General features: G+C 38.3%; 1 protein-coding gene across 8 annotated transcripts in view; it reads left to right on the forward strand.

Annotated features, from left to right (window-relative positions):
- Window positions 1–4,462: 4,462 nt before the first annotated feature.
- Window positions 4,463–22,650, forward strand: part of LOC137290516 (polypyrimidine tract-binding protein 1-like) — a 126,233-nt gene continuing 108,045 nt past the window's right edge. For 3 of the 8 annotated variants that reach the window (XM_067821510.1, XM_067821518.1, XM_067821519.1), the window contains exons 1-2: window positions 4,913–5,001; window positions 18,934–18,958. In XM_067821510.1, the coding sequence (XP_067677611.1) occupies window positions 4,994–5,001; window positions 18,934–18,958 (33 nt within the window). In that variant the 5' untranslated portion in view covers window positions 4,913–4,993. Of the gene's footprint in view, window positions 4,545–4,896; window positions 5,002–18,933; window positions 18,959–22,650 lie in introns of those variants that run through there. The other 5 variants (XM_067821513.1, XM_067821520.1, XM_067821517.1 and 2 more) reach the window with 4 other exon arrangements.

Here is a 22,650-nt window from a genome sequence, read left to right on the forward strand (position 1 = left end):
CAATTAAGTTCACAAATCAATACATTTTTAAAGGTATCACCTTCCCTGTGTAAACTTGAGTGTATAATTCCAAAGGGGAAAGTTAACAGAACAAGGTGCGAAACTAACAAACAACAAGTATAGGTGATTAAATCAACAATTGTATCCAAAATTTAACTGGGTCCACGTATTTATTTAAAAGTATCACTATGGCCGTACAAATTTTAGAGGCGGTACAAACTGAAGGTAATACAATATGAAGATCACTGACGACAGCAATACAAATTATGATGTAAAAATATTCGACTCTCAGCAACAGTACAACTTAAATTAGGCCAAGGCGGGTGTGATTATCACTCACAAAGCTGGACGTCTAGCGACACGGGATGTAATGTGAAACATGATCTTTAATAATGAGAATATTTCTGACGCCCCTTTTCCGGACTAGATATCTAGCTGAAAGTGAACAGTCTGATCATTACCCAGGATAAGTTGAGATAACACAAGCTGCCTATTAGGTAGCTAGAAGGTTAATAGTCACATGAGCTATTTCACCGGGTACCCATTTTCTGCTTTGTCAACAGATGCAATTTTTAACAAACTCGCTTTCCTAAGGTGAAACCACATGTTGCACGTTTGCTTCGTTTTGAGTTAAGTTGGAGAAACTCATGAGTCAAGATGCCAAACACGAGCACCCATCCAAAAACATTCCGCTCCTATCGTTGCTTAACTTCACCTGATTTGTGACCAGAACTCGACGCACAGGACCACACACCACCACGAGAGGAGGCAAGAGTTAACACCCCTTATATATCTGAGTGTGTGAGTTTAGTTTTACACCGCACTCGGCAATGTTCCAGCTATATGGCGGCGATCTGTAAATTATGGAGTCTGGATCAGACAATCCAGTGACCAACAACGTGCGCAGTTGGGAACCGATGACATGTGTCAACCAAGTCAGCGAGCCTGACCACCCGATCCCGTTAGTCGCCTCTTATGACAAGCATGGGTTGCTGAAGGTCTATTCTGAAAAGATGATGGGAAATTCTTCACCAAAATAGTTTAAGATAACTCAATCTGGAATAACCTCCTTGTATCCCTTTCCGGACAATTATGTCTAAACATCGCACAATACTGACACTTACTGATCTACAGCTACAATGTTTACCAGCTGATACATTGTTGCACAGCTTGCAATCCGCCTCAAAACCACTCCAAAGTTTGAGCGTAGGTAGCGATTCCTCCGTTAAACCACGGGCAAAGTTAATATCAATGAACAGTGAAACCTGATCACCTTTGACCAACATGTGGTATCAGTGATAATGATGCCTTATCCTTTAATAGGTTTGGTGCCTGAATGAAATTCTTGCAAAGACAAACTCAAACAATGAGTTCCCTTTCCAGTGATCAAATAAGTTGTCTGTTATATTTCCTTGAAATTAACAAACACGGTGGCCAAACTCCAGCACAGATATCGTTAGAATGAAAGGCCAATATAAAAGGTTCCCGAAAACATAGTTCTTGAAGGACAGGATAGTTCAAGTCCTTATCGTCTGTTGGAATCTCTCTAGAGGTCTTTGCGACTCAGGTAGACTGACTGACTAACTGATTCCTAACCTGCTGAAGTACAAACGGTAGTATGCATGAACAGGCTACCTAACTTGGACCAACACACTCAGTGAAGACCCTGATGAAAGGCTCTTCTAAGCCAAGGACAGGTTTCAGTGGTATTCAGTTCTGATATAATTTCCCAAGCAATTGTCACACAGGGCAGTTTTTTTCCAGCAACATCATACCGAAAATTAATTTGTGAAAATAATATTATACCCTCCATTCTTTATTAGCAGGTACAATAGGAGTCATTTGCTCAAGACGCAAAGGTGAAGTAATAAAGGAAACTAGAACCTTGTCATCTAAGAACTTTTAGTCCCTGATCTTCTCTCTGAGACAAAACCAACTGCCCCCTGCCCAGAACTGGTTCCTAAATAACCGAACTGTCAGAATGTTTAGCACTCTCCCCGTATACTGCTCATACTGGCCTTTCAGCCAAATCATAGCCAGGATCAATCTGTGGACGAATACCGACACAGGAACGAAATGATCAGCCAAATATTTCCCCTGGCAGACCGTTCCTAATAAGCAAGATATCACATTTGCCAAGGTTACCCCCCACCCCCACCCTTTCCGACATCAAGACCGCCTTCAAAGTCATAAAATGGAGAGGCGCACTTGTGAAAACACAAAACCATTCTGAAGAAACCTCAGAATGGACTGATGACTTCTCAGAAAGTGACAAAAATGAAGAGAACCGTTATCCTGAAATAAGGTAACGGGCTTAATATTGGAACGGTCATCATTTCCAGACACGAAACCTGCACAATGTGGATGATTTCTGGTTGCTGAAAGGATTTACTTTGAACATATAGCAAGTCAAGAAGAATCATGTCTCAGCATGGAATCATGCACTGTCAAAGTCTTTGCTATTCAAGTCACGGACAACATGCCCAAGCCCAACGCTGACAATATTGAAGTATAATAGTCTTACAAACTGTCAGGAATCCTTTCCAACCTCGCAGTCAGACAAGATCTTTGAGTCTACCTTGATTCGTCCGTAACGTTAGTTATCCGGGCAGAACGCGGTATTACTTTTAAATCTAGCCTAAAGACCTGTGGATCTGCTTAACAATCACTGACAATTGTTCATCTTTTAGTTGTATGCACTCAGATGTTCCTTGCTGCGTGGAGTTCAGTCATGTGTCCTAGCTCACTACTAGATAGGTAAGTCGTCCTCTCACGAAACAAACTTTGATGACTTCTCTACAAAAGCTAGCCTTTGACTTGACAGAAGCTTTAGTGGAAGACGTATCCCATTTCAAACCGAGCTTTCTCCCCTCAGAAATGATATGCCCTGGCTACCTGTAACATTTACGAGCAGACTGACGAAGATAACACCAACACCACCAAGCGAGAGCGGAGGTAGCGCATATGTGCATCTATAGAGGATATTATATGAGTGCCCATGTCATACTATGTTTACGACACGAGTGCCCAAATGTTGGTATTTCCTGAGCGAGAGCGATTAATATACCGATATTTAGGCACGAGTGTCGAAAACAGTATGACATGGACACGAATATACTTACAATAGTCTAGGTTCTACCTAAAAGTCTGCTTTTAAACAGCTAGCTATCCGATTTTGCCGCATTTAGAACGTAACGTCACTGGAGAAACGTGACGTCATAGCATTGTTCATAACGTCACGTCAGCATGACTGAGGGATTTGCTCTAGGGTATCCCATGAAAAACATGAACCCCTATATTTTCGTCCGCGTAGGTAATAAATGATATTTATTACACATCTGGTGAAACATAACCTGTGTCATATATATCTTATGAGTGCACGTATCACTTTTCCCAAGCGACCATTGCTTACGTGTTTTATTGCACAGTTGTACATTAATAAAATAAAATGGATAAGGAAATAATTATTACACTCGAGCAAGAGAGTATGTCAGTCGCTGGCTCTCGCAAAATTTCACACTCGTTTCCAATATGTCGTATGACATACATGCTTGTGTCATAATCTCATTTTCACAGATTTTCAAGTGTGTTCCAGGGTAATACAAGACACTATTATGGATGACAACTTCTTTAATTCTTTTAACATGACGTTTCAAGGCTAATTCTTGCCCCTTCATGATGATTATCCACCTGACGAAGGGGCAAGAATAGTGTCTTGTATTACCTCACCAACTTCTAAATGCCTTTGAAGAATTTCATGTGTTCCAGGAGTTATTCAGTAATGTTTCAGGACACGCGTACGCACGCATGTACACACACACACACACTCTCTCTTTTTTTGTGTTTTTATGGTTCTGATTTTTCGATTAAAATGAAGGCATTTGTTTCTGTCGACAGACAGACATAGATAAGAAACACGTATACTATCGAAGAGTTGAATTTAGCGCGTCACTACCTGTCACATGTTAGTCATGTGATATTTTGTGCACCATAATTCGTCAACTTCTGACTACGAAAATATAAGTGAAATACGTTATATTCACTGAGTCACTGATGTGAGAAATTACTTTAAGAATTTCTCATACATCATGTCTATATGTAGACGTATTTAGGTCACGTCGGTATTTAATTAAGGGAAGATCACCTGTGATAGTGAATTGCACCTGTCGACACTGTTTGGTTTACTGACTGGATAAACAGCGCTTTGTTTTTTTTAATCTGAAGACAAATTTAAAGCTAGTCCCAATATGCGGTATATATACTGTTCATGACGTTCTCAAAAACTGCACAGTGTTTGATATCATAGACACAACGTCTCCAAGAAATTTGTCAGTTTTGCAAATTTAAACGCATTGTATAACATCTTGATTGGTGAGAAATCGCTGCTTTAATTAAATGTGTATTCATGACTGTGTTTTAGAAGATGTTTGTCTACAGCTGAGAAAAAAACCCCATACAGGTCATCATGGCACTGTGTTGTCCCGAAGCCTGGGTTATCGATTGCTTGATTAGACACATTTAATACGGTTATTGTATGCGTCGATGTAAGTATTGTCTTAAATCTTGTTTTGAAGGTTGATTCATGACAGCCAGTGTTTCTATTGGAGAAAGTAATACTTCATCTATTACTGAGAAAGTCTCAAGAATATTGTTCATGATTGTTCATGATTTGCACGACGGCTCACGTCTTTGTGAGTTGGCGACTTGGGTGTCACAACTGCATGACTGTGTCAAGTTTCGGGGTCAGAGGTCAAGAATCAATATTGACAGTTAATGTCTACAATTGATAAATTAACCACCATACACAGACACATCGGAAAACATATTAAACAATTTCAAGGCGACACCATATTGTCAAAATCCATACAGAAGTTTCACAATGTTTTCATTTGACAGCGCCCTCTCGTGGCTCAGTTTACCGCCATTTTGAAGAGAACCCAGTGTTTGTGTGTGGAAGACCGAAGTTTGAAACGGTTATATTTGAGGAAGAGATATGGACGGGTAAGTCTAGGGCTTGACAGCTGTTTGTATACTTGAGTACTGTTCGACCATATACAAAAAAGTCATTTATTGATTTGTATTTATATAAAAACCGCTGTCATTTGTCGTCATTGTGTTCTTTGTTAGTGTCGCCATGCTTCGTCATCCAGCCACATGTGGGTCTCGGAGACCCCGTAATTCGCAGATTACACAACTGTCCTACCGATCAGAATATGTTTTCAATCACTAGGACATTAATTTGATTCAGATAGACTCCTGGCAATGTGTTCCGATGCGTGACAAAGTCGGTGTAGCCATTTGTGCAGCCGTTAAGCGGCATGAGTCGACCAGCATGTGTTTCCTGGTGAACTTGTCAAAACATGGGGAACTGGTGTGTGTGTACATAGTGTGTATTTACTTGGCCTGATTAGTGTACACGTTGCGGCTCGGACTTGATCTTTCAGTTGATTGGATTTATTAATTAAACAGATATTGTGTCAGAAACTATTTCTTGACTGGTCGGCGTTTGTTATCCGATTCGTTTGATAGTAAACATTTTCCTCTTCAGTCGTGACGTCAGAATGCATCTTGAATGGACACAGGTTATGAGATCCGTTTACTTGCGATTGAGGTCATATCTCACCATGCCGTTTTCACTAATTCACCTACATATAAACAACTCAATCAAGAAGTTCTGGATGATAGAAATTGTGGTTACCATTTTATTGATCTAACCTTCCTTCTGTCCAGTTTGGATATGACCTGATGATCTTGTGCTGAATATTTACACTGAAATGTCACACACGGTTTTGGTTTTATGGTGGAATGCTTTTGGTATATTTTTTTCTCTTGCATTTGACAAGATAGGACCTGTCGTCATGTTAATTCATGGCTTTGAATCCAGCGATTTTTTAATAAAAAAGGTGTTGTTTTGGAACAGGGTTTAGCAAGTAAGCAACTATTGTTAATCAGCCAGTCTACTGAGATCTGTGAAGGCCAATGGTAAAAATCTTTTGTTTTTTCATGCTGTAACTAGTACTCATCAGAAGAATCTTACGATAGCTCAAGGTTTTGCTATTGTGTGTGTCCCGATCTATTCTCTTTATAATTGTGGCTATTGCTGAAAAAAATGAAAATGTTTTTACAAGTTTCTATCTATGAAACCAAACTCCTCACTCTTTTAAAACTGGGGAAGTCCGGATACCTTCTCCTGACCACAGAATCAAGTTAATTTTGCTAAAATATGCAACCTGGCTGATGTGTGCCATCAGACCCTGATATAGACAAGATGGTAATTGTGTCAACTGCTGGGTGAGTTATGGAGTTGGAAACATTAAAACACTGCCTGCTGTGGTAACATCATATAGATATGGGAAGATGTATACTTTGTCAACTGCTGGGTGAGGTGATGATGTTAGTTGGAACGCTGCCTACTCTATCCTGTAGATATGGGAAGATGCTCATTGATTCAACCGCTTGGTAGGGTTATGATGATGCTAATGTTAGTTAGAACACTGCCTAGTGTAGGAACATCATGTATCCTGTAGATATGGGATGATGCTCATTGTGTCAACCACTCTGTGGGGTTATGTTGTTGCTAACATTAGTTGTAAGTCTGCCACTGTAGGAACATCATGTATCCAATAGATGTGGGAAGATGCTCATTGTGTCAACCACTGGGTGTGGATATGAGTGTGCTAACATTAGTTATAACACTGCCTACTGTATGAACATCATGAAACGTTAGCAAAGGAAGCTAGGGGTAAGGTGTTTTAACTCCCATGCCGTAACATGGACTTGTAAAGGTTGTAAACCTAAGGTAGTTTTGTACAGCAGCACCTTGGTCATCAAGGCCCCAGGTCAAGTTGGTTGTAAGATTTGACTCTGAAGGGTATTTAGATAGGCTCGTTGGTTGAGTACAGGCAGGGATTTATCCAGAATTCCAAACTAACAGCCCTTTTAAAGCAAGCCCAAAAAGTCCAAACAAACTTCCTTAATATTTTAGTATTTTCAAAGTTCAATTTTTGCCAGCTCATGACTAGTACTGCATTATGGTCAGTACCCTACTGCAAATAGGTATACTTTGGTATTTGGCCCCAGTTACTGCTGGCATGGGGCAAGAGATTGGACTGCGGCCAGCTTGGATGAATTCTTGACAAAGTAAATGGTCCAAAGATGGATGTCGTTCTTAGATGGCTTAGCTGATAAGTGTTTCATGGTACCTGTTGTTTATCCGATTGATGCATGGAAAGCTTCAGGAAGACAGGGCATGCACACAATTTGAACATATCTTTGTGGAACTAAACCTCTGTGAAATGTTGTTTTTGATACTGATTAGGGTTATCTTTTACTTCACACAGCAAAAGTAATTCTTGTTTTTAAATATATGTTTGTGTTTCACATGAAAATTCTATTGGAATGAGTTTTGAAAATGTTGCTGGCACAACCATATTGTGAAGAATGGATGCAAGAGGAGCTCCTTGCAGTGTTAGGAATGTTAAGAGTTGCTGAAGTATATGTCAGTTAAGTGACATATTGTTCTGTCAGTGTGTTATCACTGTTACTTGCTGTGTTTTATGTGTCCTTTGAGTAACGTGTGTGTAATGAGGAGAAATAAGGCCATGAGTATATCGCACACAACCAAACATTTGTGACAGTTGTTATTGATTGAACTGGTTATCACACCTTGAATAATGAAGTAGCTTGACAAAATGAAGACATGCAAAATAAGCATCATATAGACGACAACTGTGGGACATACAGAAATTGGCAGAAACTGTGGGACATATTGACAGTGGCAGAAACTGTGGGACATATGGAGAATTTGCGGAATTTGGGAGTGGGACATGTACTGGTATACATTAGCCAAAACTGGGACCTATAGACATTGGCAGAAACTCTGGGACATGTAGACATTGGCAGAAATTGTTGAATATATAGGCATTGGTAGAACCTGTGAAACAATCCGAACATACTGACATTTGCAGAAATTGGGACATGTACACATTGGCGGAAAATGTGGGACATTTAGTTTTCAAAATTACTTTGGACATGATATTTGAGCCTATAATCAGGGAATCAAATCCAGATTCATTATCGTAGTGAATGTTCTTTGTTGTTGAATGCCCCCCCTCTCCAGTTTTACAGCTATGTGATGGTGGTCTGTAAATAAGCAATTCTGGACCAGACAATCCAGATGCCTCGAAGTAACATGTTTGTGGTGGACATCAAAAGCAAGTAACCAGCCTTTCTTGAAATGGTTTAAGGTAAAGTCCGACTGCAACAGGGATTGTGAAAGAGAACTTTGACAATGGACCATTTTCAGAATTATTAGCCATTTTCTGAATTTAGAATGGGCCACTGTCCTTGTATCAATAGTAAACTTCCTAATTTTAATGGGCCATTTTTCATTCTAATGTGCAAAATGGCATTTATAGAAAAGAAAATCAACAGAAGCTGTGTTTGCTAAAACTTGTCCTCAAAACGTGACACTTTCTCTGATTTAGCAAATAGCTTTAGTACTTTGGATGTTATGAACTTCAGTACCCTGGATGCCATGCCGTTTGCATCTGCATGTGAAAGTCATTGCATCTTCAGCCACAGGCTGGAGGCATAGACAGACAAATCCTTGATAGGTAATGCCTCTCCTCCTTGTCTTGGTCACTAGAGCTTCCAAACCATGTATAACCAAGCCTGAAAACAAGGGCTATGTAGATTTAAAGCTGAGGTGGAGAAAGGGAATTGCTTTTATGAGTGATGAGGATTGATTTTAGTTTAGGTTATATGTGTCTTTGAAGGTATCGAGCACTTGATGGAGGAACCTGTGGCAAAAAAGGCATGGGAAAGATGTACTAATCCTCTGTCAGTTTTATCTATAGTAACCCACACCTGGTCATTACATCTGAATTAAGCCTTGGCAGGTGTATTTCATGTAGGATGCCTGCCTGGATATCTATATCAAAAGTTAGCTTTAATAATCAAAATTTGCCCTGATATGTAGCAGCAGAACACCATGCACAGAATGTTGTCCTTTACCTATAAGTGATAATGATAGAACACCATGCACAGAATGTTGATCTTTACTTATACGTTATAATGGTAGAACACCATGCACAGAATGTTGATCTTTACCTGTGAAATGTAATGATAGAACACCATGCACAGAATATTGTCCTTTACCTATATAATATATTGATACAACACCATACACAGAATGGTCCCTTTTACCTATGCGTTATAATGGTAGAACACCAAGCACAGAATGGTGCCCTTTACCTATGCATTATAATGGTAGAACACCATGCACAGAATGGTGCCCTTTACCTATAAGTTAAAATGGTAGAACACCATGCATAGAATGTTGCCCTTTACCTATAAGTTAAAATGGTAGAACACCATGCAGGATGCCTGCCTGGATATCTATATCAAAAGTTAGCTTTAATAATCAAAATTTGCCCTGATATGTAGCAGCAGAACACCATGCACAGAATGGTGCCCTTTACCTATAAGTTAAAATGGTAGAACACCATGCATAGAATGTTGCCCTTTACCTATAAGTTAAAATGGTAGAACACCATGCAGGATGCCTGCCTGGATATCTATATCAAAAGTTAGCTTTAATAATCAAAATTTGCCCTGATATGTAGCAGCAGAACACCATGTACAGAATGTTGTCCTTTACCTATAAGTTATAATGGTAGAACACCATACACAGAATGTTGCCCTTTACCTATAAGTTATAATGGTAGAACACCATGCACAGAATGTTGTCCCTTAGATGTAAGAGCCGAAACCATGCACAATTTTTGTCCGTTACATTTGATGGTAGAACATCATGCACAGATTGTTGTCCCTTACAAGCAGTGGTATGTCGACATCTTTTAACCATAGTAACCAATATGTCTTGGTGGCTGTGTAGTTCATTAGTCTTGTCAAGTCATGTCAGCGCACCATGGACTGTTTCCAGAAGAGCACATTGTCATGTACCATGTTCTGTGAGAAAACATTCCGATATTACTGTGAGTTTGGACATTTTCACATCGACAGGGAGCACTGATGTAAGGACTGGCACTAATTCATGGTTAGGTTATGGAATTAACAGTCAACAACAGCAGGGATGATAGAGCCTCATGGACAATCGAAATACTTTTCATGTTTGTATTTATGTGGCTAGCTTCATATTAATATCATTTAGCCTATCAATGAGTGACTACATTGTGAGGTATTTGATTAGTAGTGCTACCTACAGTGCTTCTTATTTTACCTAACTCATAAATGTCGCTTTCTGATTGGCTAGGCGCTCTTCTATTATTTTCAATTTACCCCACTTACAAAAGTGGTACATTTCTATATATCCCGTTGTCAATGGCAACTCATTCTGTACTTCATGGTAGTTCTTCTTTTACCTTGAATACCATTGAATCATGCATGATACACACAAATTGCTGATATAACTCTCAATCTGTTTTTCTTGTCTCTGCAAAATCTAGCTATGGGCACGAAAAATTTGCCAAAACGTTCAAATGTAGTCCTTGTGAATATTAAGAAAGGGTATTACACCGATTTTACTAAGTCAGTACCTGGTGGGAAAAAAACATGATGCAGCATTCAAATCACAGGCTTCCTGAAGTGTATGATCCGATAGCTATGCTTCAAACAGTTCAAAATTAATTTTGAGGTTTTCGATAAGATAAATATGTTGTTCACTGGTCCTTGGGGGCCCATAGGTTGATGTATCCTTGATGCTTGGGCCCAGGGAACATAAACATTGAGGATACCCCCCTCATGACCAGTGAACCACATATAATGTCACATCAGGGCATGAAGTTCCACAGAAATGGTTAGGGAATTGAGGTAAGAAAACGCTAGGTTAATTTACACTGAAATGAAAATTCACAACAAGAAATTGAGAAAGGCAGACGGCGTTACTGCAGGATACTTGCCAGTTGTCCAGCACTTACATTGCTGAAAGTGGTTGTTCCCAGCAATAGGCTTCATCAACTATATAAAATGTAATCTGAAGACTTGCTTTGCTCATCAAAGATTAGAATGGTCATGGAGTATTGATCCTGAACATTGCAGTCCTCATGGAAAGGTGCTATTTGGAATGAAGATGTATTGGAGTACCGACACAATGGCTGTCGTGGTGGTTATGAAAGAGGTTAGAAGCTTTTGCTGGTTTGAACAACTCTGTACTTTGACGATGAATTGCTGCATAATTGGAAGATCAGATAGCATTGTGTGTTCATTCTTACTCCCTTGCGTACAAGTCAAGAAACTGGTGGGTATAAAATCACAGTATTAAATTTAAATAAATGGATTACTGAAAATCAGTAACAGCAAAAGTTAGTTCACCTCTCCGTTCACATGATCAGAACACAGAGGGAAAATCTAATCCCTCTGTCTGTTTATTGTAGAAACCTAGTAGATTGGAACACTGAATCTGTTGATCCTTTTTAGCTTATCCTTTCCACTGTTGGAATCACTGCCACTTCCTTAATTTGCATGAAAAAGTGTTAGTCAACTGATAACACTACCTTTATGCAGCTGCAGCTGATAGCACACGAGAGGGATCAGAAAATGTGCTCAAGTTGTCTTTAAATATCTGTTCTCTTGATGCCTGGAAGGGTAGAGTATGAAAGATGATGAGGAGGGGTGTGTTCAGACAAAACTTTTCTCAGTATGTAGGTGCTTTAATAGTTGACAGTGTACATTAAGACTTGACCAAGGGGACTCCATGGTATATGTGATTCCCCAGCACCTGTATGTTTTTTTTTTGTCAGAGTCACATGACTTGTTCAATTATGTGTCTTCATTAAATGATGTGTTTCGGCATGTCTCATAATATCCAGTGCTGATTTGTTTGGCCAAGACTCTGTAATTGGCTCATGTACCCCACGAGTGGTCATTCAAATTTTTCCTATGGCCGTACTGAATCGGGCAAGAATGTTGCTGACTGCTCCATCAAAGAGCAAATAAACTTCATGTAGAAGAAATGCTCATCTGAGCTGCAGTTTCTGGACTAATCATAAACACACGTGACCAAGTTGTCAAATGGCAGTTCGAAGATATACTCCAAAATGTTGTGCTCCTCGTCATAAAGAAGTTGACATCCATAAAATTCTCTTCCTTACACGTGACCAGTCAGACAAAACAATCTTTAGAAGTCATCCAAATACCAAACACATCAACGTATGGTGTTGAAATGGTTTGGGGACTTAGTTAATGTATTTCTGAATGCCAAGATCTGTTATACCACCACTGAAATGATTCATCCCCAAGACTTCAACAGTATATGAGCGACTACTCATTTGGGATGACCTCTTTTAATGGGATTTCTGACTTGTTGAGGAGTAAAATCTATGATCAACAGACAAGTGGTTGACGTCATGACTCGGAAATAGTTTAAACCATGTTGACGTCAACAACAGTTGTGATAAATAAGTTAAAGTAAGAAGTGAATCAGTAAGTATTATGGAGTTTAGTTTTAACTCTGAGCAATCAGTGTATACCCAACCAGAAACAGACCTGAAACAAAGGTAACTCTCTGTAATTTCAGCTCTTCCTTGCCTGTAGTATTTGGCAAGTTAAGGGACAGAGCAAGTCTAGATTACTAGGTGCAGGTTTCTCTTAAGCTTAAGAAAGTCTTGCTGCTCCTTTTTTTGACATTTTATTAGTCAAGTGGAGTCGCTTTATGTCACACCGGCATTATTTCAGCCATAAATTGATGAGATCAAGTTTGCACTCATTTCCGTTCTGTGTCCGTGGTATTGAGATGTTTAACAGCTGTAATATTTTTTGTGTGTTAAGTGTAAGACTACCAAGCTAATTATTAATTTATGTCAGTAAGTTTAAAATACAGCTTAGTGTATGAAAACAGACTGTTAGTGTGTCATTAATGAAGCCGCTGGAACTACACAGTACAAGGAGTTTCTTCCTGAGACCTTTTGTCTTTGAAATAGACTGCCACTGTCTGACCTTGAGGATATGGAAGGGACAGGAAGGAGGAAGCTGGCTGGGTGGTTGGTTGTGGGACACGCCCTCTCCTGAAGTGTTGTTTGACAGTAGCATGTTAGTGACCACTGGGAGTACATATATTTCTTGGGGAAAAAAATATTTAGGATGCTTAGATCACAGATGTTAGAGCATATGAGTTTTGAATTCCGTGTGAATATTGTAGGGAGATCACATACCTTTATGAGCAGGATCTGCTGTCCTTTAAGAATATGTTAGTGAGCCATGAATATCCAGCACCCTGTTGATTCTGTCGGGATTGTGACCATATGTCAGTGACATGGCTATCTTTTGACTTCACCAGTGAAGATCCAGGTTAGAATGATCTTCAGTAATCCATGCTTTTCAGAAGAGGCGACTAACGGGATGCTTGGTCAGACTCTTGGACTTGGTTGACTCATGTCATCATATCCCAGTTGTGTAGATACATGCTCATGCAATTGATCACTGCATTGTCAGGTCCGAGGGTTCCCCCTAGACATTTAAATTTGGGGGTAGTCAGAATAAAAATTTGGGGGTCAAACAATTCACAAAGATAATTAATTTTCAACCAGTAATTATTTTTTCAGGTATATGTGTCTAAGTTTGAATTCTAAAAAAATATTGTGTAGTTTGCAATTGGTTTGAAATGAGAAATCATTTATGTTACATTTATTATCTATAGCATTGAATCATGTGGTTTTGATTAGTGACTTTATTGCATGAGAAGCAATGCAGTGTTTGTTTTTTATGCATATTTTCTCTTCACACTGCATCAGGCATGCAAGTTTTCTGCGTTGGGGGAACCCTGTGGTCCACTCGATTATTTACAGACCACCACTTTAAATCTGTAATATTGGTAAAGGCATAGTAAAACTAAACTCGCTCACTCATCTTTTATCTTTATTCCTAAAATAAACTGACAACAATTACCTTTTCCATTGAATGATCACTAATTGGAAGAGCATACACCACAGCTAGTGGTCAGTGTACTGAGTTATATGGCCATAGAAGGGCAGACAACTTGTCAGAACGACGCAGATTACAACTCTCATGAACAGTATGCCACAGAACAAACTGTGGACAACATGAGCGGTGTGTGCCATTTCCCTGTCATGTTTGTGGAGAAATCAATGTGGAAGCCAACTGTTGTAGTGGAAAGTTTGATTTTAATTTCCATGTAGAAGCTGCGAACAAATTTCAAACAAGATTTGATTCCAGGCGGATTCTTTGTCAGCAGTGGGGAAGTTTCATGTGGATACTCTGATAGCGACATGTTTAAGTGATTGTTGAAAACAGCCAAATCTGTCCAAACAAGAAGTAAAGACATATATACTTGTTTGAAAAGCTGTTCCAGTCATTCATTACTTGTCACTTGAAATATGTTAATTTAGTCGTGATTATCACAAGTAAGTATCTTATGGCAATTAGTGTTTCAAATCTTCTGAAGTTTAGTAGCTAGTAAATCTTTCTTTACACTGTATCAGCTGCTCTTTAACTTCATATGCTTTGGCTGTAAGGTTGGTGATGGAGGTCAGAGCAATATTTACTCAGCCCTAAACTGTCATGCTTATTTCGACCACCAACTGGTATAAGATAACAGTCCCAGTCAAAGTCCTGATGTTAAATACCTTAGACTCATCAGCTTGTAACACAGGATGTATTCGTTTCATGTGTGATGGAGCTATTTCATCTAGACTTGTTGATGATCTGTGAAACTCTTGTTGTGTACCTAGAGTCAGATACACATAGTGTTGTTCCTGTACTTTGACTAGTGAATCAATAAAATAGTTGTATCATTCAGGGAATAAAGGATTATGACTCACAGGTAGAAGTCAACATGAAGTATCTAAAAGCCTGAACAATGATAGCATTGAAAAACGTTTCCATTATCTGGATTGCCTTCAGCTCATTGGCTGGTGCATGTTTTTACGTGAGTTTGTGTTCTGAATTATTACATATTTTTCCAGGGATTGTTTGAGCCTTCTTCCCCAATGTGTTGCGTGAGTTTGTTGTTTGCTCCAGTGATGCATAAATTACACATGGCTCTGTGTATACGAGTAGTTCTACAGCTGGACATTACTGTATCTGTGTATTCTTAATTCACAGGCCTTTAACTACTGAAGGTTCAGACACTGATTTGAGACAGTTTGATATGTAAATTAAAAGGTAAACTTAGCACATTAGGACGCTATCATGATTGTCAGTTATGTTGGAACACGACAGGAGTTTGTAAATGGATAATCTTCTTGTGTTTATTGAATATATTAACTTTGACGCTGTCTTAATTGAAATCAGCGTGAGGTCTCTGCGTTTGTGCGTAATACTTGTTGCTGTTACATGCTGTGAGTTGAAGTCATTTATATCAAGCGATTTGTAACTATAACTGTTACTACTTCTGATGGCGTGACAATAAGTGGCAGTTGGATGGTTGGACACAAGAGTAGCTTTATAATGTATTGTAGTTGGTGACCCATGACAGGAAAGGGGAGATAATCCATCTATGTTGGAATATTGTATGTTGAGATAAAGACATTTCTTTTCAGAGGGGTGGTCTGACAGAGAAGGCTTCTTGGCTGCTCAACAGATTCAGTGTTCCAATCTACTAGGTTTCTACAATAAACAGACAGAGGGATTAGATTTTCCATCTGTGTTCTGATCATGTGAACGGAGAGGTTAGTTTCATAGGAAGCTACTGGCACAGTTACACTTCTTTCTGCACTTGTAGACATATCAGAGTCTTTGTTTGGCCATGTTTCCAAATCAGCCCCAGACAGGGGAATCTACTAGGTAGTTGTGTATGTCATAGGAACAAATATGGAAAGCTTCACAAGGTATGTTAGCCAGCGTGAATGTTTGCCATCTGAGTATTCATGGATTTAGAAAGTGTATTTAGGTACAGTTATACAGACTGCATGATCAACCCATTCTTGCATTAAACACAGACATTGAGGAAGTTGAAGCAATCTAACTGCCATGCTGGGGGCTCACAGACAGTAGTGTGAGATGGCTTGGACCATCTTATGTTATTACTCTGGCAACTGACAGTCATTTCCATGTCTTGGTTTACATTCTCAGTTATCCTGGAGTGTGTTATATTCAGCATCAGTTTAGGCTCCCTTACACTGTATTTTTAAACTTTTAAGATTCTTCTCTCAAAAACCAATTATTTGATATTAATATTTAACTAACAAGAGTTGGAGTCTCCTGATTGTTTCACATTACATTGATTAGTCTAAGAATGAAGATTTTTTATGGATATCAACTTCTTTATGTGTTCTCACATAAAGAAGTTGATATCCATAAAAATCTTCATTCTTATGTATTTTCACTTCTAAATGACATTCAAAGAATTGATTGATTAGTCTCACATACCTCATACAAAGTCATGGGCGTTTTTGAGGTTCTGTTTAGTAATATGTATTACTAAAATGAAACTAAATTGTCATGAGAATTAATTAATTACAATGTGATATGATTCGTAGTTATTTTTCTGTGACCTCATTAATCTGCGTAGGCGGTACATGATATCCATTGAGATTGACATCAGTGTACCTGGAGGATTAGTGCAGAACTTGAGTGTGGTATATATTGTCGTAATGCCAGTCACCTGCATACTGCAGTGCGACATATATTCGTATGTTCCTTACATAAATATCAATCATATGTATTTATGAAGAGATTGCAAGGTGTTGAAAGCAGCTGTATTGAAATAAAACTGAAATGAGTCATGAGTAAAGTGACTATGACTGACTAAATGGAGATGCACTGATCGGGTTACTGTGTTAAGGCGACCCCCATTGATCGACCCCCATTGATCGTGAAGCATGCAGGCTCACCAATAGACAGCAGAGTTGTTTGGTAGGTTACAAGGGTTGACACTTTCCAGGGGGAGTAAAGTCAAGAACTGTCAGTGAAGGAAGGTTTTCATCTATCATTCTGTGTGTGTTAGCTGCTGTGTATCATCTTGTCATTTATAGTGTTTCTTGTGTCAACAGTAATGTTTACTGTCAGGCAACTTGAACTTTCCAGAATAAGCAACATTATAGATAGATCATGAAATCTTATTAGCCATTTAATCCAATATTAAGAAAGTTAATTTATTTACTATTAAATGTAGAATCTGGTAATTCCAATATCACATCTCTTTTTATTGGACATATTTTACCCTTGTGTTCCCTTCTGTTCAAGTTCTGTTATATACCATGTTCAGCGTATTTAGAAACAGAACAAAGCTGACAATGCAGGAGACTATTTGCTATGTGGGAATTGTGTCAGTATGTTATGAAACTTTCTATATGTCAATTCAGTCATGATCTGTCATGCCTCAACTTGCATATGTTCCTTAACTTTATACCAGGATCTGCATATGTTGGCTTGACTCCCAAATCCAGTTCTGGTTTGGATATATATATATATCTATATTTTCAGGTGACATAATGCTTTTTTCAAACATGAATAAGTGGATCATTGTGATGAAGTCCTTACTTATTCACTAACATTCTTGGGGGCTCCAATTTTACATTGTGCTTATTTGCAAACACTATTATGACATTGTGATAATACTTCAGTATTCCTAAACATTTTTGGGAAGACTATGGAGAGTTATTCAAATATCATTAGCCTTAGAAAGTACTAACATGTCTGTGGTTATACTTTGCTGCAAGTATTTGTGACGGTGCATTGCATGTGATTGTCTGGTCTGGATCCAGTTAGTTTTCTTCCAGCAGTATTAACGCTTGGCACCAGGTAAATATTGCAGCCTGTACAAGGGCATCCATCTGCAATTAGGGGCTGTCTTTGCAGTGGGCTGGACATACAATCATTAGTGGTTCCATTGAACTGACTGAACAAGTCATTAAAAAAAACACCTTCAAAATTTGATTGTAAGAAGTGCCTATTTTTTTGTCTCTGACTTACCATGTCTGAGACACAGGACATGTATGTCTGGATTCTCCATCATGAATTCCTGCATTGTTGATTAATTCTAGCAGACATGGTGGGTTGTGGTCATGTGGCCAAAATCACAATCATGGCGATGTTGTTCCCTTGCCATGCCAGAAACTGTACTTGGCAGTGGTCATCCCTCACAGTCTGCTGATATTGCCTGCTTCCTCTGTTGACTGTTGGATTCTGACCACTGCAACACAACTCGCTATACTTGTCTCTTTCAGTGTACCCTGCTACTGTGGTCAGCTGCTTCCATGTTCAAACTGTCTTCAAATAAGTTTGTGGCAATATCGACAGTATGGGGTCTTTGTTATTTGTCCTTACTGGATACGTACCATTTTCACAAAAATCGTTTTAAATGGAGGAGGATTTATGTGATGGTAATGCTAATGACAGGCAGAAAAAGTTAGTGCCAATTATTTTTACATATATTTTTTGCATTTTAGAGATGCATTCAAAATCCTGTTTACCTGTCTTATTTTGTATACTAAAAGTCTGGGTTTGATTCTCTATGAGTGCGATTTGTGAGGGCCATTTATGGTGTCCTCTGCCTCTATTGCAGGTATATTGTTAAAACTGTACTATGTTAACATGAATTTCGAAGTTAAAATAAAGAACAATTCAGGTATTTTTACTGACATTTGCTGCACATATGGGGCAGAATATCCTTCGCTGAGGAATCATTGTAAAATCGTTTAATCCTTCCTCATTCCACCCAACCCATTAAGTATGATTTTTTGCACATATTCCTAAGGTGAAGGTGTAAACTTGAGAAAGAGGCAATCCACATAATATTATGAACCATTAACTTACGTTTTCCTGGAAAACTATTACTCAACTGTTGCAATAGTATCTTAAATTAATCAGTGACGTGAAAGTGTGTTAGGATTGAAGCTCATTTTCTGAATGACTAGTTGCCACAAGCCTAATTTGAAACTGTTTCTTGACTTTGTCTTGCATCTCTCCCGACCTTGACCTTGTCTGACCTTCACCTCTTCTCATCTTTTTCAGGGACTATCTAGCATCTGGCACTAAGGTATGTACCTAACCGTCTTGCATCAACTCTCCCCAACCTTGTTTACACCCTACTCATGTTCAGATTATTTTCAAACTTCATCTTCCATCCGTTCACTTGTTGCTGATTCCTCTCGTTCTTGCTCTCAAAATATTAATAAACTAATAAGACATTCATTAAAAGAACTCACTGGTGTGTGAAAAATAGAGAATGGCTTTGTTTATGAATGTCCAACTTATTAAATGTGATAACACTTTGTTGAGAAAGAAATGTGTTCCGACCACGTGGACAGATAGAACATTCATGTTGTCTCTTGTAACATATCTCAACACTGAAGAGGTAAGATTTAGTCTTTTTTGTGATGTTTTTCTCTAGAGAGATTTGACTAGTGTTTGTGATTTTGATTATGACTGCCTGACAGAGGTCATGATGGGTCCTGCAATAAAGTGCCCAAAATGTGAATGATACAGAAATATATGTATCCTGTGTATCTGTGTGGGTTCTTGCAAACAAGACACAGAACGAACCAGTATATCAGTACAATTGGAACAACATGAATAATGGGCAAAACCTTGTCCATAACCAGAGGAAAACAACCAGTCTGTGTTGTCATTTGGTAGAACTATGCAGTGTTCAAAATTAACAAATGAATGCAAGTCTGAGAAAGTGACTCATCAGCTTTCGTTATGAATGAACAATTTCTCCATTGGCCAACTTTAGACAGTACGTTTTTAGTTGACTAGTGAATGCAAGAATGAGTTTCCGATGTGGAACACAACATTTAAGTCTGAGAATCGGAAACCAAATTCAGTAGATAAACATACTGTTTTGGAAAATCATAGGTATATAACAAAATTATGATAGCTATGATGATATAATGGGATTATGTACTGCTGAATTACGGATTAACCAATCACAATCCAGTATTTACAGAAGTCATGGTAGAATATTTTAAGTGTGTTATTAAACAACCAAGTTTCAATTAATCAAAGTATATTTTTGACAATATTTTCTTAACTCCATCTTTCGCTTGATTTTTTTACTATTTTTTATCATCAGAATACCACTAGTTTAGATATGAAAGTTTCTTACTTCATTCCAGGTCTTGTTATTGCTGGAGATCAATTTCATATGCCATTGTGGCATTTTCAACTAACAGCCAATGTGTTTACAGAAGTGAAGTATGTCTGTAGGTTCTCCCGTACTTGTTTGCAAAATGACTTCCCATTGGTTAAACTTGTAGGACATTAACTATCTCAAAATTTGTCCCAAATCCTTCTTGTACATACTGAAATCTCCAAATATTCAAAAAAATTTCTATAAATTATTAATCATACAATCAAATGGTCACGATTGTTTCCTTCATAATTGTAACCACTGTAACCTACAGGCTACAAATTTTGGTGTCTCCACCGGGATTCGAACACGGGCCTTTGGTGTGAGAGTCCGGCATGTTGTGCTCCACATGATGCTAAGTGTAGTATACAATCCTAATACTGGACGAAGTTTGTCTTGGATAGTATTTATGAGAATAACAGATGAAAACAGTATATTTTGCCAATATTCAGTCAGAATAATGGTGTGTGAAATGAACTCCGAAATGTTCTAATTTTATGGCGTGAAAGAACAATCAATCATTAAGTCGTTATTGATTCGTCATTCTCCTGATGACAAGACAGTGGAATAACCAAATGGTTGAGGTGTTCAGTCTTATAACAAAGACTCAGGTTCACATTAGCAAATGTCTACAGTGTGTGAAGCCCATTTCTGGAGTAACCTGGCATAATATTACTGGAATATTGCTAAAACCAGTGTAAAACCTCGCTCACTGCTTGAGAACAAAAATGCCAACTTACATATGACATACGTGTAGATCTGTGTCATTACATCTCTCTGCAAAAGTAATTAATAATGTAACTGAAATCAGAATAGATGTAGATTAATATGACAGTACTTTAAACAGTGTCACATTTGCTGCAACTGCTGCTGTTCTTGGGAATCTCTGTGACAAGTTCCAACTACATACAGACTGCTCTTTGATACTTGTGCAGATACACTCAAAATACATGCTTCTCACTCAAGCTTACTGGCTGTTCTTTCTGTGTGTAATCATAAATCATACTGGCTACTAAATATGACACTACTTCTGGCAAATTAGGAGACTCTTCTCAGTCTGTGAAACGAATTTAATTCCTTTCCTCTGTGCAAAATTGTGGAATTACACAGTGTTATCTCCCCTTGTTTGTTTTCAATATCAATTCTTTAATCAATCTTATTGTTTATGATAAAATTAAAAATTTGCCACAGAATCCAGGAGGGACTGATAATTGCATGATCAAGTTGGACAGGGCAAGTCAGGACTAATATGTATGTCTGACAGTGTAGCACAAATAATTCTGTACTTATATGAAAATTTCAAGGGCAGTTACTTTGCCCAGCTGAGGTAAAGGATGGTTGCTGGAATATTTTGCCACATGGTTGCACCCAGACGAATAAAGGATGGTTTTTGCTATATGTTGTGGTGCGATAAACACATGTGCAGCAGAAGATTCTGGCAGAAGGTGACACATGGCTCTGACGTGTTATGATGAGTAATAAGCACCTGATAATTAGTAATGAGGACAGGCTTCATGCCCACCACCAGGAAATGCCACATACACAATTTATGCTTGTCATGTTGGATATTGGTGTAATTTGCTAAAGCTATTAAACGCGATAATTTGGCACGCTGTTGCTTATTTTTAGCTCTTCAAGAGTTTGATTTTCCTATTTTCTGTTGATGTCTTTCTAAATTGTCATTATATGTACTTCTATTCCACTCCCTTGTATAACCTCCAGTGTCTCTGCCAGCCACACCCCTTTGGCATGGTTGAGCAAATCATCAAAGGGAGACGGTCTTTCAGCCCATTCAACAACTTTCTTTGTTTATGTTAAGACAGAGTTTTGATGAAAGGTTATTATTTGAGCATATCTTGGTAATATCTGCAATCACCTATAAATTTCCTGCACTCTAACTGTAAATCAATGTAATGTATGTTTCTCTGCAACACAGCTTGTTTGTTCTGGTATGTGATCAATATACCTGCTTTTTGATTATTCCTCTCTAGTGGGTTAGTTATCTATCAATGTACAAGGTAAACTGCAGACATTTAGGGACGAGGGGTAGGACAACAGTAGCGACAGTATATAGGGAACATGTTAGGTCAGTCAGCGTTATGAAGCTTTATCACATCCTGGTGAGGGTTAGCAGTGCGATAAAACAATTTAATAATATTGTTATCACTACCCCAGGTGACCTCAGGACATTCAGGTGGATAATTTCTTGCTCCAAGACTTGCTTTAAGTTGAAGAATCCTTGAGTGATAGCAGTGTACTGATGATTTTGTTACATCATGTAGGTGTTATATGAAATATTGCAGGAGTTTTTTTTTTCAAAAGTTGTTTTAGTGAAGAATAATGTGTCCTCAGGGGATTATTTTACTATTATACTACTGACACATATAGAGATAATTACCCCTGTGATTTTTTGTATTGTATGTGTATATATTATCGGAAGAAATAATAACATTTGGAAACCTGTTGCAAAATATAATTATTCTTACTTGTAAATATACCAAAGTAATGTGTGTTTATCACAGTGTGTAATCAAGGTTAATAATGAGTTCTAGGACATTCTTGTAGAATATAAAGTAGATATGGAGAGGTTGGTTTGA

The sequence above is a fragment of the Haliotis asinina genome, chromosome 7 (assembly GCF_037392515.1).
Source record: "Haliotis asinina isolate JCU_RB_2024 chromosome 7, JCU_Hal_asi_v2, whole genome shotgun sequence".
Taxonomy (NCBI): Eukaryota; Metazoa; Mollusca; class Gastropoda; order Lepetellida; family Haliotidae; genus Haliotis; species Haliotis asinina.